Genomic DNA, 15705 nt, shown 5'->3' on the forward strand with positions numbered 1-15705 from the left:
AGGAAGGAAGGAAGGAAGGAAGGAAGGAAGGAAGGAAGGAAGAAAGAGAAAGAAAGAAAGAAAGAGAAAGAAAGAAAGAAAGAAAGGAAGGAAGGAAGGAAGGAAGGAAGGAAGGAAGGAAGGAAGGAAGGAAGGAAGGAAGGAAGAAAGAAAGAAAAAGAAAGGAAGAAAGAAGGAAAGAAAGAAAGAAGGAAAGAAAGAAGGAAAGAAAGAAGGAAAAAAAGAAGGAAAGAAAGAAAGAGGCTGTTGGTAGTTAAATAGTTTAGAGAATGAGTAGTTGGTTAGGAACAAGAATGTACAAAAAGGCAGAGAGGGCACAAAAAGAAGCAGAGACTGAAAGAGTAGGGAAGTAACATCAGTAACATTAATGTCAAAAGATTAAATAGAAGATCCATTAGTTTGGGTGCTGAGGTCACTACAGTTGCCTTGGATCCAATTCTAGCAAACTGTTCTGTTCTTGAGGTCTTATTCCTGGAAGTCTAAGACCGTCGGAATTCTCTGCTGTGGAATAGTCAGGCATATGGTAGTGATGATACCATCTTTTATTGGTTTACTCTGCTTCTGTTCTTACACCTTCTTCAATTAAAGTTCCAAACTTGGATTCAAAATGTTAGGAGCCTTCACCGTGTCTCTGATTCACTGTTGCAGGTACCACCATTGCTGCAAACTCTACCCAGTGATTGAAGAATTTGAACTCTCTGAAACAGTGCATCAGAGAAATCAGCCTTCTACCTTCAGGAAAATCTCACAACTACTTCATGATGACATCCCAAAGGCAATGGGAGAATACAGGATTCAATACACCAATTCAAAAGCTCACTTTATATATAGGACATTGAGCTGGGTCATTTTGTGTAACTAATTTCCCATCAGTCTCTTTAAGCAAGAGGCAGACAGTCTTGGCAGGGGGCTTTCTTTTTACCCTCTATTGATTCTTTTTATTTTAAGCAAAATAACACATGCTCATAATTTAAAGAGTCATCTTGTTATACAAGGTCTTTTAAGATCAGTACATTTCCCAGCCCCACCTCACCCCCGTTTTTCTTACCTTTAAGTCAACTACTTTCAATTCTTTCAGGTCAGGAATTAATAAACAGCCCAGGGCTAAATCTGTCCAGTTAGCTATTATGATAAAGTTTTATTAGAAAGGCCATGCCCAGGGGTGCCTGGCTGGCTCAGTCCATGGAGCAAATGACTCTTGATCTCAGAGTCATGAGTTTCAGCTCCACATGTAGTGTAGAGTTTATTTTAAAAAAAGAAAGAAAAGGATGTCCATGTTTTTTATGACTGCTTTCACACTACAAGGGCATAGTTGAGTAGCTGCCATAGCTACTAAGACCCCAAGACCCACAAAACCTAAATATTTACTATCTGACCCTTTGCAAAAAGTTTCCCAATCTCTATTTTGGCCTTGATTTTGACATGTACCTCCATATTGTGAAACAACATGTGGCATGGCTACTTTCCCCCCCACCCCCGACTTAAGCAATATTTATTAACCTTCCAGTATACTTTACAAAGATTCAGCTTCTTCTTCAGTACGTGCGTTCACACACACACAAACATTTCTCATCCCTCCATCCTTTTCAATATATTACATTGTAATTTAAATTAGAATAGACTGATATTCAGCATTTGCATTACCATGACTATGTATGCTGTTTAGGGCTTAGCTATGCAGTAAATTACAATCGTTTTGCTTTTCTGAACATCTTTTCACTTTCTCTGGAGTTACTGTCAAAAAAAACTTTTGGAGTCAATGTTAAGAGTGGCTGGAGTGACTATAATAATAATACACGAAGTAGATTTCAGAGCAAAGAATATTACCATGATAAAGAAGGTCATTTCATAATGAAAAATAGGTCAATTAATTAAGAAGCATAACAATCTCAAATATTTATACATCTAATAACAGAGTTCCAAAGTATATGGAGCAAAAACTGAGAGAACTACAGGTCCATGGAGACAGAAGTAGATAACTGGTTACCTAGGGTCAAAGGGTTTGGGCAAAAATGAATGACTAATGTGTATATGCTTTCTTTTTTGGGCATTAAAAGTATTCTAAAACTGATTATGGTGATGGTAGCACAACTCCTTGAATATATTAAAAACCACTGAATTACACACTTTAAGTTGATGAATTACAGTGTATGTGAATTGTATCTCTATAAAACTGTTCATTTATTTAAAAAAAAATTTTATAGTTTATTTATTTTTGAGACAGAGAGAGACAGAATATGAGCAGGGGAGGGGCAGAGAGAGAGGGAGACACAGAATCAGAAGCAGGCTCCAGGCTCTGAGCAGTCAGCGCAGAGCCTGATATGGGGCTCAGACTCACGAACAATGAGATGATGACCTGAGCCAAAGTCTGACGCTTAACAGACTGAGCCACCCAAGTGCCTCTCTATAAAACTGTTTTAAAAAGAATGGCTGTGGGGTGCCTGGGTGACTCAATTGGTTGAGCATCTGACTCTTGATTTTGGTTCAGGTTGTGATCTCAAGTTTGTGGGATTGAACTCTGCACTGGGCTCTGCGCTGACAGCATGGGGCCTGCTTGGGATCCTCTCTCTCTCTCCCTCTCTCTCTCTCTGCCCCTCCCATGCTCATGCTTTCTCTCTCTCTCAAAATAAATAAGCATAAAAAAAAAAAAGAATGGCTGTACTAGATAGAAATCGGATCTACACGAAATGGTAAATGTGTATGTAAACATATTTTTCTTATTTTAAAAATAGTTTTGAAAAATAATTGCTTAAAGCAAAAATAACAATTTATTGTGTGCTTGTAACATAGGTAGAAGTAAAACATGTGAAAATAATAGCACAAAATCTAAGTGAGGGAAAATGGAAGTATACTTTTGTAAGGTTTTTTTAAACTATACTTAAAGAGGTATATTCTCACTTGGAGACAGACTGAGATAAATTAAAGATATAGACAAGAAACCCTAAAGCAACACCTTAAAAAAATAAAGAAGTGTGGCTAATAAGCCAGCAAAGAGGTTGGATTATAAAATTGTAAGTTGAAACATAAAAATTTCTTGCTATGTAAAAATTTCTCCATTAATCCAAAAGAGGGCAAAAAAAAAAAAAACAAAACAGGGAAGTTTAGAGAACAAAGAATAGATAGGAAAATAGAAAAACCGCAGCCAAACTCATACTCACTTTAATGAAAATGTTCTAGGGACACCTGAGTGGCTCGGTTGGTCAAGTGTCCGACTCTTGATTTCAACTCAGGCCATGATCTTGCAGTTCCTGAGTTCCAGCACTGTGCTGCCAGTGTGGAGCCTGCTTGGGATTCTCTCTCTCTCTCTCTCTCTCTCTCTCTCTCTCAGAATAAATGAATAAACCTAAAAAAAAAAAAAAGAAAATGTTCTAAACATGCTAATAAAAGAAATTATCAGATTAGATTTAAGAAAAGCAAGACCCAAATACAGTAAAACCTTGGATTGTGAGTAATTTGTTCTGCGAGTATCCTGCAAGGCAAGCAAACATTTCTAATAAATTTTAACTTGATAAATGAGCGATGTCTTGCAAATATGAGTAGTATGTGATGCTGACGGTCATCTGATCACCACAACTAAACCAATGGCTCTTCTCTCTTTCTCTCTCTGCAGGATTGTGGGTGGTTTTCTCCCATGCTCAGATGCTCGGTCTCAGGCCGCGGTGTTTGGCAGAAATCAGTGATTTTTCTGAACTTTGGAAGTGCCCACAACTGGCACTAGTGTATTTTCCATCATTTCAAAGCACCTATGGACAGTCCTTTGCTTTTCCATGCAAGAGTAAGCTTAGGAATGCTTTGATTCATTCTAGGTCAGGCTGCCTGCAGCTATAGACACCTTCCTCTGCTGCCTTATTGCCAGTTACTTTAAATACAGTGTACCGAATACAAATGGGTGCAGCCACTCTGGAAAACAGTATGCAGGTTCCTCAAAAAATTAAAAATAGAACTACCCTACGACCCAGCAATTACACTGCTAGGTATTTAACCAAGGGATACAGGTGTGCCGTTTCAAAGGGGCACATACACCCCAATGTTTATAGCAGTGCTATTGACAATAGCCAAAGTATGGAAAGAGCCCACATGTCCTTCGACAGAATGGATAAAGAAGAAGTGGTGTGTATATATGTATGTGTGTGTGTGTGTGTATTATATATACATATATAAAATGGAACATATATATATTATATATATAATGTAATATTACTCAGCAATCAAAAAGAATGAAATCTTGCCATTTGCAATCACATGGATGGAACTAGATGGTATTACGCTAAGTGAAATTAATCAAAGAAAGACAAATATTATAAGACTTCACTCATATGAGGAATTTAAGATACATGAGGAAGGGAAGCAAAAAGAATATAAAAACAGGGAGGGGGACAAAACATAAGAGACTCTTAAACACAGAGAACAAACTGATGGTTGCTGGAGGGGTTGTGGATGGGGGGATGGGATAAATGGGTAAGGAGCATTAGGAAGACACTTTGTTGGGATGAGCACTGGGTGTTATACATAGGGGATGAATCACTGGAATCTACTACTAAAATCATTATTGCACTATATGCTAACTAAGTGGAGTATAAATGAAAAATAATAATAAGTAAATAAAATACAATATATAACAAGAGTTTATTAATACTGTACTGCAGTCAACATCCGTGTTAGCTATACAATGGTCCCCTTGCAGAAGATTCCATTGAGCAGTGATTCCTTTAGTTATAGTGAAAAGTCGTCCTACACAATAACACTCCTGTCTCCCTCACACCAACCACAAAGGTTTTCAAAGAGTAAGTGCAGGTTAATTTGTTTATTTTTCTTTATATTTATTATTTTGTATTTTATTACAGTATTATAATCATTTTTATATGAGTATTCTGGGGTTGTGGAACAAATCCATTATTTCTTATGGGGAAATTCGTTTTGATATACATGTGCTTTGGATTAAAAGCATGTTTCCGGAATGAATTATGCTATGCTCACAAACCAAGGTTTTACTGTATATACTATCAACATGAGACCCACTTTGCATATAAAGACACAGATTAAAATAGGTTAAAAGGATGGAAAAAGATAAACTATGCTAACAATCAAAGCTATCTATATTAATATCAGATAAAGTACATAAAGAGAAATACAAAAAAGAGAGTCATTTCTTAATGGTATCAAGGTCAATGCAAGAGGACCTAACAATCCTATTTATATATCTAATAAGACTTCCAAATAGGTGAAGCAGGGGCGGCCTGGGTGGCTCAGTCGGTTAAGCCTCGGACTTCAGCTCAGGTCATGATCTCACGGTTCGTGGGTTCGAGCCCCTCATCAGGCTCTGTGCTGACTGCTAGTTCACAGCCTGGAGCTTGCTTCAGAGTCTGTGTCTCCCTCTCTCTGACCCTCCCCTGCTCATGCTGTCTCTATCTCTCTCTCAAAAATAAATAAAATATTTTAAAAAAACCAAAATAGGTGAAACAAAAACTGACAGAATTAAAAGGAAAAATAGACAATTTCACAATTACAGTTGGGAGATTTTAACATCCTTTTGCGGTAATTGAGAAGATCTCTTTGACTGCTAGAAAACCAGTTTGGAATGGGCCAAGAGCTGGTGGATGAGCAGACGAGAAGCGACTAGAATTAAAATATATATATGTATATACATCACATATAATTTTGAATCCTATATCCAGTATTACCACGATGCTGTTATTAATAATTTCGTCATGTGAGCATACGTCCTGTTTTAACAAACAGATTTTCAGCTGCCAACTCACCCTGAGCCTGGTATACTCACACTGACCACCTCAGCGGGGGGAAAAAAAATCGATAGCTTTAGGGTAGCGTTTTTCAAACTTGACTATCAAGAGTTACCCGCAGGGCTCTGTAAAATTCAGATTGCTGGGCCCCATCCGGGAGTTTCAAATGCTGTAAGTCTGGGAAATGGCTAGAGAATTTGCATTTTTAACAAATTCCTGGTGATGCTCCCGGGACCACACTTTAGGAATTGCTGGCCTAGAATTTTGTCATTCCTTTCTTCCCAAAATGTCCAGGAAGCCAGCTGGTTTCCAAACAAAACCAAAAGCCCTAGGAATTGGGTCTTGCAGCACGCAAGCAACTCAGAACAAGCATTCAGCCGCTCAGAAGTGCTTCAGGTCGCCCAGATCCGCGCGAGAGTGTACGTGATGACGTCGACGTCTGCGTGAGCGTCACGTCGCCGTCGGCCACGTTCAGCGGAGACGGGAGCAAGATGGCGATTCCGGGCAGGCAGTGAGTGATCCGGGAGTTAGGGTCAGGCTGGGAATGAAAGATCACGGCGACTTTGTCTTTGGCCGACGAGTAAAAGTGCGCTGGAAGTGAAGGGGCTTTGTCGTCAGGGATAGAGACGGGGAAGAGCGAGAAATCCTGAGGAACATATTCCCCTCCCCCCACATTTTCCAGGATGGAAGTCCGAAGTTTGAGGGAGAAACTTGTGAGGAAATAAAGGAAGTTAGGCTGAGGGGCAGAGAGCGAGACTTTTCTATTTTCCAAAAGCTCGGTCTGAGGCCCCTCAGTCTTGCTTCCTACCCCGCGCTTGAGTTTCTCCCTGGTTGGATGCTTTCAGGGGCAATGAGAAGAGACCATTCCCGGCTTCCTTAGAGGGCCTTGTTCTCCTTGGCTGCTCAAGTCCTGATTCCCGCCCTCCCTTCTTGTTTTAGGAATGTTGTGCTGAGAAGCCACAGGAGAGGGTAGGCATAATAGGGAATTGGGGTATACGTTGCCGCAAGAGAGACAAATATTGTATGTTCTTGGAAATTTTATCTTTGATGTATAATCCTTATTTTCACTGGAGTTTCCCGTCATCTCGGCATTTTAAAGGCCAAAACGTGAGAAACTAAATGAGTTGGGTCTGTTGGATGGTTTTCTGAGATGCCTGCAAATGAGCACAATGGAGTGTAATGGGCATTTGTCCCGTGGCTACTTGGGTTTCTCAGTTACTGTAATCTTTTAAAAATTTTTCGTGGGTGACATTATCCAATAACTTATTTTAAACTATGTAAGTACCCAGTTGGAAGAAAGCCAAATAGTTCTTTTCTTGTTCGACCACAAGGATACTTTAGAGCGTTTTAAAATTTTTAGTGGGCATGAACTGAGCTTTCCACTAACATGTTCTTTCTAAAAGCTTACTCTTTCACCATCTAAAACTTTTCTGAACTCTTGGATTATTTCTCTTCTTTGATTAAAATGGTATTTGAATTTGGCCCGTGTCTGCAAATAATTACTTAGAGGAATAATTATAAAAACGCACATTAGAATTTTGAGATCATTAGAAAGCGGAAACCCTGCTATGTGTTCATAAACTGTGTGACATGTTTTGACTTGGTAGCTTCGTCTGGAAGAAGTAGTGGATGTATTATTTTTTAACATTTAAATGTAATGGTTTAATTTCTATTTCAAAAACAAAACGCAGGTATGGGCTTATTTTGCCAAAGAAAGCACAGCAGTTGCACCCTGTTTTGCAAAAACCGTCAGTGTTTGGGAATGATTCTGATGATGATGATGAGGTAAGGGAACCTATGTTTTTCTGTTGCATTGTTGGACATATCATTTTTTAAATTGAACTAGTGAATTTGATATCTTTGCGTGCCTTAGTTGTTTGTCATTAGGGTGTATCTGCACTATATTATAATTTACAGAATTACCAAAGGAATATCTTTTTAAAGAAAGACTTCACTGATTTTGTTTTCTTTACTAATGTTACATGGGTAATCTAAGATTTTTTTCCGAAGCTGTGATTTTCAGTTATTTCTGAGCAGTTATACAAAGTTGTTTTAGACAGCTAATACTAAAGTAACAAAATTATTAGGGTCAAGATCCCTGAAAATGAGGTATTAAGATGTCACCAGTTTCCTGGAAATTTTTATTAGCAAAGTAGTTTCTTATAAGACTACTTTAGTGGCTATTAATTGTCTGCTAAATGTAGTTACTCAGTTTTATAATTATGGTAGTGCATGAAGTTACCGTTGTTCATTCTACAGTAATAACATCTAATGTGAATATTTTCTATTTTAGCAGCCAAAACTGTGTTTTCCTGTGAAATCTACAACTTATAGCAGAAACAACCTCAAATGTGTGCTTATGTCATTTTCAGTATTTCTAAAAGACCTTTGCATCAGTTAATCTGATAGTTCCTTTGGTCTGTCAGGAATACAGCTTTTTTTTTTTTTACTCATTTTATAATGGCATAGGTAGGTAATTGAACATATTTGATACTTCTTTGCTTTTTCCTTTCTTTCTGTTGAAGAAATTGGCTCCAGACACAGTTTGCCTCCCTACATTCTGCCCCAGGCAATATCTCATTGTGATTTTGATTTGAATTTCTCTGATGGCCAGGGATGTTGGCCATTCATGTATCATCTTTGGAGAAAGGTCTATTCATATCATTTACATATTTTAAAATTGGATTATTACCCTTTTATGAGTTGTAAGATTTCTTTACATATTCTAGATACAAACAAGTCCCTTATTAGATATAATTTAAATATTTTTTTCCCATTCTGTTGTCTTCTTGATAGAATCCTGTGAACCACAAAAATTCAATTTTGAGAAAGTCAATTTATTTTTTTTCATAGGTTCTATTGCTTTGGTGTCATACCTAAGAAACCACCGCTTAATCCATTGTGATAAAGATTTATACCTCTGTTTTAGTATACCTCTTAAATTTAGGTCCATGATCCATTTTGAGTTAATTTTTGCATATGGTATGAGGTAGGGGTCCTGCTATTATTCACATATGGATATCCAGTTGTCCTAATATCATTTGTTGAAGACTATCATCCATTGAGTTGATAACACCCTTGTAGTTTGTTTTAATGTACATTTTCTTTTATTATTTTTTTTTAATTTTAGAGGGTGGGGAGTACCTAGGTGGCTCAGTTGGTTAAGCATCTGACTCTTGATCTCGGCTCAGGTCATGATCTCAAAGTTCCTGAGTTTGAGCTGTTGTCAGACTCTGTGCTGACAGTGTGGAGCCTGCTTGGGATTCTTTGTCTTCCCCATTTCCGCCCCTCTCTCTGCACTGCCCCCCCCTCCCCAATAAATAAACTTAAAAAAAAGAAAACTCAAAGAAGAAAGAAAAAAAACTCTGAAAAATGATGATGGGGTGGGGAGGGATGAGAGAGAGAATCCTACATAGGCTCCATGGTTTTAGGCTTGATCCCATGACCCTGGGATCATGACCTGAGCCAAAATCAAGAGTTGGACGCTCAACCAATTGAGCCACCCAGGCACCCCACAAATACTGTTTTAAATCACCCTACTATGGATGTGCTTATACTGATGTTTTACATAAGTCATCCTGGCATACCGTATAATACAAAGCAAAATATTTGAGAAGGGTGGATGTACACAAGTGATCTAGAAAGTATACTCATTGCTCTTTGTTTTCCATTGTGAAATGAGGCTGGTGTATAGTGAGGCTAGACCTAGAGCAGCTAAGGCTAAGCCATTTTGCTCTTTATTCATTCTGTCCCTCCCTCCTTTCTCCCCTTCTTTTACATAAAGGGACTTTATTTATTTATTTTTAATGTCTTATTTATTTCTGAGAGAGAGAGAGAGACAGCATGAGCAGGGGAGGGTCAGAGAGAGAGAGGGAAATACAGAACCTGAAGCAGGCTCCAGGCTCTGAGCTGGCTGTCAGCACAGAGCCCGACGCAGGGTTCAAACCCACGAACCGTGAGAGCATGACCTGAGCCAAAGTCAGACGCTTAACTGACTGAGCCACCTAGGTGCCCCAACATAAAGGGATTTTAATGCAGAGAATTGGTTACATAAGTAATGGAAGACTTAAGCCAAAAAGAGTATGGATGGTGACGCAACCCAGAGATTAGCAGTAGTAAGAGCCAGTGGTGATAAGTAGAAGGATACAGGTAGGATATAGGTCCTGGAGGCCAAGGGCTAGAGTTATCTGGTGGGAACTGGACTCTTCCAGGAGCTGAAGCCACTGGGGAGATTCAGTTTTAGGTAGAGAAAAGGGCAGGGAGGAATACCTTGTTTTTTCCCTTTCTTCCACCTTCTAATAGATCATCTTTGTCTTCCATTAGTAGAGCTCAGCCAGAAGCCAACTGACAAGAAGCTGCTGCTTAGTTCTTAATGAATAGGATATAAAACTGTTCTTCAGTATGTCTTACCAATAAGATCACTCTGATGAATTCCAACTTACTCTTATACTGAGACATTTCTTAATTAAGTATTTTTAAATATTTGTGAAGTTTGAATACAAAATCTCTTATTTAAAAAATCAGTCAACAGTTTAAGCAATAATAACTTTTTTTGTGCTTTGGAAAATATAAGATAAATTTTATGGTTGTCTTCTTAGAGAAGGCATTTGATGTACCAGGAGAAGAGCTGCTATAACACAAATCCTTTTATTGTTATTTATAGCAATGTAGCAGAAGCATTTAAGAGCCCAAATTCAGTAAAAATTTTTTTAATGTTTTATTTATTTCAGAGAGAGAGAGAGACAGCATGCACAGGGGAGGGTCAGGGAGAGAGGGAGACACAGAATCTGAAACAGGCTCCAGGCTCTGAGCTAGCTGTCAGCATTGAGCCCAATGCGGGGCTCGAACCCACAGAACTGTGTGGGATCATGACTCAAGCCGAAGTTGGATGCTTAACCGACTGAGCCACCCAGGCGCCCCTAGTAAATTTTTTTAAATGTTTTATTTATTTCTGAGAGAGAGGGAGAGAGAGAGACAGCATGAACAGGGGAGGGTCAGAGAGAGAGGGAGATACAGAATCTGAAACAGGCTCCAGGCTCTAAGCTGGCTGTCAGCACAGAGCCCAACACGGGGCTCGAACCCACTAACCCCCCCACTAACCGTGAGATCATGACCTGAGCTGAAGTCAGACGCTTAACCTACTGAGCCACCCAGGCGCCCCAAGAGCCCAAATTTAAGATCAGACTTGCCTTCCACTGGTCCAGCAGATGGGTCCCTAGTAAATGAATTCAATTTTAATATGTGCTTATATCCAGAGTAAGTTTAAAAACTGGAAAGTGGTAGCCAGCACTTTAAATTATTATTTAAATAGTTCCTCTTTTTAAAATTGTCAGAACTAATTAGAAATAATTATTTTGTTCAAAGGTAGGGGAAATGGAGTGTTTTACCCCTTATGAGTAAGATGTTTATATTGTATCCAAATGCTGCTCTCTGATTATAAGTATTTGAGTGGTTTTGATATTATAGTAATGTGTTTATTTTTTTCAAGTGTATTGTTTTTTCCAGCCCCATTGCCACCACCTTCATTACTTACATTATTTTAATAGCTTTGTAACTAGTTTCCCTATTACCTGTCTCCTTAAATTCATTTGAAATACTGTTGACAGACTGATCTTTCTAAAGCACAGTTCTATTCACTTGTAACCCCCTTGCTACTGAACTTGATGTATTTAAAATCTAAACTGCTAATCCTGACATTGAAAGCCTTTCTTATGCTTTGACTTCAAAATGCTTATTAGCACTTTTTCCTAACTGTGCTCCTCTATGCAAAGTACACTGTCATGTTTGTGGTTTTTCACAACTCTGCTTTTCTTCACACTGGAAGTCTTCCCGTCCTACGTGTCCAAATTATAGTTATCCTTCAAAACGCATTGCAAAAGCTGCCTTCTTCAAGATTTCACCCATTGGATGCAATCTCATCCTTTTTATGTCACTCTACTTACCTTAGCAGTTAGCTTTTCATACCTTGTGTTGTAAGTTACTTGAATACAAGTCTTGTCACTATCTCGGAGTATGAGCTCCATAAGTTAGGATCTGGATATCTATGCTGATATATTTTTTTAGTGTTTATTTATTTTGAGAGAGAGAGAGAGGGAGAGCATGTGCCTGCGAGCGCATGACATGCATGTGCCCATGAGCAAGGGTGGGGCAGAGAGAGGACAGAGAGAATCCCAGGCAGGCTCTGTGCTGTTAGCTCAGTGCTCAGTTTGTAGGGCTCAAACTCACGAACTGTGAGATCATAACCTCCGTTGAAATTTAAATCAAGAGTCAGATGCTTAATTAGTAGCTACCCAGGCGCTCCTATGCTAGTACTTTTACTACAAATAAAATTATTTACTCAGATATTTTAGCGGTCTATATTGTAAAGAACCCGGTAGTAGATGTTTGGGCTTTACAATCCAATTACTGAACTTTGCTTTCATAGTGTAAAAACAGCCATTAGACAATATGTGAATGAATGAGCATGACTAATAAATATGTTCTAATAAAACTTTATTTACAAAAGGAGGGGTGGCTGGATTTGGCTGTAACTTACTGACCCCTGGTCTACACAATTATTCCCAAAAATACTTGTGATAACCAGTAGTATTTCACATATGTTATTAGATGGTCACTGACTAACATAGATGTTACATGACAGATTCAACAAGGAACTTTTAGATAGTTCTCAGTAATAGGTGCTTGGTCATTTTGCATTAGCATAGTGACTTTTCCTTTTAATCATGGCAATTGAAAAGCTTATTTTTAGACAATATTCTTGTAGGATCCTATTTTGCACAGTAATTCATAATGCCATGAAGAAGTATCCATACAGCCTGAAAGTTGTTGCAGTTTTGTATCTTTATCCAAAAGCAACAGTTTTCTGATTGGATAAGGGTACAGAACTCTTTGATCTCTTCATAGAAGTATTAAGTTACAACAGATAGAGGGGTGCATGGGTGGCTCATTAGGTTAAGCATCCTACTCGATTTTGGCTCAGGCCATAATCTCAGTTTCATGAGTTTGAGCCCCTCATGGGCTTTATGCAGACAGTGCGGATCCTGCTTGAGATTCTCCCTCTTTCTCTCCCCCTCCCCTGCTCACACTCTCTGCCTTCTCCAATTTTAGTATATGTGCTGCCAAAGTGCCTTCTTTCTTTTCTCTCTGCCTTCTTAAAAATAATTAATAAACAAACGGGGTGCCTGGGTGGCTCAGTCAGTTGAATGTCCGACTTCAGCTCAGGTCATGATCTTACCATCCGTGAGTTTGAGCCCCATATCAGTTGTGCTGACAGCTCAGAGCCTGGGCCTGCTTCAGATTCAGTGTCTCCCTCTTTCTACCCCTCCCCACTCACACTCTCTCAAAAAAATAAACATTAAAAAAAAATAGTACCTTTAAGAGGATAAATTAAATAATGGATGTAATGTACTTCATATAGTGTTTAGGACATAATAAATGTTACATGTGTTTTAAAAATTACATTTGTACCGATTATTAAAGCTTTTATTGTGGCCGCATTCTCATGCCATTAGTATTCCTTGAAACTGGAATTTTTAAAATGGCTTACAGAAATTCATTGTATGGATTGTGTGTCTCTCTCCCAAAAATAAATAAACATTAAAAAATAAATAAATAGGGGCGCCTGGGTGGCTCAGTCAGTTGAATGTCCGACTTCAGCTCAGGTCATGATCTTACCATCCGTGAGTTTGAGCCCCATATCAGTTGTGCTGACAGCTCAGAGCCTGGGCCTGCTTCAGATTCTGTGTCTCCCTCTCTCTCTGACCCTCCCCTGCTCGGGCTGTCTCTCTCTCAGAAATAAATTAAAAAACATTTAAAATAAATAAGTAAACAAACAGACTTAAAAGCCTGAAGTAAGGTGAATTAAGCGGAATACAAAACTGAATATGTATGACTGCACAAAGCTATATGTACATGTGTAAGTAGAAAAACGAAGACCATTATTTTGGATGACAGCATGTGGTTTTTTTTATTTAGAAAACTTATTGTAATTTTGAAGGCTAGAAGGAAATGAGTTCTTAAAAAGATAACCAGGGGCTCCTGGATGGCTCATTTGGTTAAGCATCCGACTTCGGCTCAGGTCATGATCTCACAGTTTGTGGGTTCAAGCTCTGCATCGGGTTCTGTGCTGACAGCCAGTTCAGAGCCCAGAACCTGCTTCAGATTCTGTGTTTCCCTCTCTGACCCTCCCCTGCTCACGCTGTCTCTCTCTCTTTCTCTTAAGAAATAAATTAAAAAATTAATTAAAAAAATAAGATAACCATAATTGTATATTCTTGAAGTTAGAGAAATTAGCAAGTAACTGGGTTACATAGTATACTTTCATTGCTTTCACTATTTCTTAATCTTTCTCCACTTTAATTCTGATCCATTTATTTATTTATTTAAGCTGGATTTCTTTTTTGAAAATTTATTTATTTTGAGAGAGAGAAAGAAAGAGACAGAGAATCCCAAGCAGGCTCCACACTGTTATTGTAGAGCCTGATGGTGGGTCTTGAACTCAGGAACCATGAGATCATGACCTGAGCCAAACAGGACTTGGATGCTTAACCAACTGAGCCACCTAATTCTAATGTTTTAAAAACATTGTCTTGAAAAGTAGTCTTTATAGGTCTGTTTTTTTCTAATGAAAAACTATTCTTATTTTATTAGGAAGCCTGCTTGGCTTGCTAATGGTAAGATAACTAATCTATCTGAACAAATAAAGTTTCAGTTGTGTTGTTTTTTTTTAATCAGTTATAATCATAAGATCTTCTACTTCTCTGGATATAGTTTGGTAATTAAAAATGACAGTTTTATATACACATGACAAATCATATTAGGTATGGAAATGGCAGGAAATTTAGGTTATTTTAATGATAACTAAGAATTTTTTATACGTTTCTCATGCTATTAAAATGAATTCCTGGTAAATTTATGATACTGAATATATCTAACAACAGTATAGGCAGTGAAAGATTTAAAGTAATTGTGTAGTTTTGCTAAAAATACATTCCCTGATTTGCTATCCAGGAGGGAAACAAACATAAAATGTAAGGGGGGAGAAAAGGATAGCACTAAATGATAGAATTCTTTTAGGAGTGGGAGAGATGACAAGAGAATTCTGTTCTTATTTTATTTTTTCAATTAGCAATAATCGCGCCTCGGATAAACCTCATTGGCTACGATACTGCCACTGTGCAAAGCTTCTTATTTTATTTTTTAAGTAAGCCCAAATGTGGGGCTTGAACTCACGACCCTGAGATCAAGAGTCATGCTCTATTGACTGAGCCAGTCTGGTACCTTGAGAATTCTATTCTTATTTTATCTCCCAGTAGGATGGAAATATTAAAGAAGTAGCTGAGAGAACCCAGATTATGAAGATGAGATAAAGTAGGAGTTTTTGGGTTTTTTAGGAAGGAAATGATGTGTAATCATGAGTCCTTGTCGATATGTAAAGTTGATTTGTGAACCTCTGTTTAAATCTGTGCATTTTTAGGCAAATTTACTTAACATTGGCAAATCAGTGACTTATTTTTTTAAAAATCTTTTTTGGTTTGAAATATATTGCATAAGCATTATTGTATTTTTCAACTCTAGAATTTTAGTTTCTTTTATAATTTCTGTCACTTTATTGATATTCTCTATTTGATGAGACATTGTTCTCTTATGTTAGTTATTTAGACATGGTTTTCTTTATTTGAAAGTATCCTTTGTATGGATCATACTTTTTTTGTTTCTTTGCATGTCTCTTAATTTTTGGTTCGGAACTGAAAGTTTAAAATAATGTGGCAACTCTGGAAAATAGCCTTTCCTCTTCCCTAGGTTTATTGGGATTTTTTGCTATTTTTTGTTTTTGTCTTTTACACAGAGACTTTCTGAACTAATTCTTAAAGTTTCTATTTTTTGTTGTGTGTGGCCACTGGAGTCTCTGCTTGGTTAGCTTAGTGGTTAGCTAATGATTTGACAGAGCTTTCTTTCTTTTTTT

The 15705-nt window shown here is 37.9% G+C and overlaps 1 protein-coding gene and 1 pseudogene across 3 annotated transcripts in view; one reads left to right on the forward strand and one right to left on the reverse strand.

Annotated features, from left to right (window-relative positions):
* The first annotated feature begins 6184 nt into the window (after positions 1-6184).
* The window catches only part of NSRP1 (nuclear speckle splicing regulatory protein 1), a 44735-nt gene continuing 35214 nt past the window's right edge, over positions 6185-15705 (forward strand). Inside the window, exons 1-2 of one of the 3 annotated variants that reach the window (XM_039253953.1) lie at positions 6185-6252; positions 7433-7526. In XM_039253953.1, coding sequence (XP_039109884.1) covers positions 6233-6252; positions 7433-7526 — 114 coding nt within the window. In that variant the 5' untranslated portion in view covers positions 6185-6232. Of the gene's footprint in view, positions 6253-6631; positions 6711-7432; positions 7527-15705 lie in introns of those variants that run through there. The other 2 variants (XM_039253980.1, XM_039253988.1) reach the window with 2 other exon arrangements.
* Positions 14733-14925, reverse strand: LOC120246801 (annotated as a pseudogene).

Source organism: Hyaena hyaena, unplaced genomic scaffold (genome assembly GCF_003009895.1).
Source record: "Hyaena hyaena isolate Hyena2069 unplaced genomic scaffold, ASM300989v1 scaffold_10, whole genome shotgun sequence".
Lineage (NCBI taxonomy): Eukaryota > Metazoa > Chordata > Mammalia > Carnivora > Hyaenidae > Hyaena > Hyaena hyaena.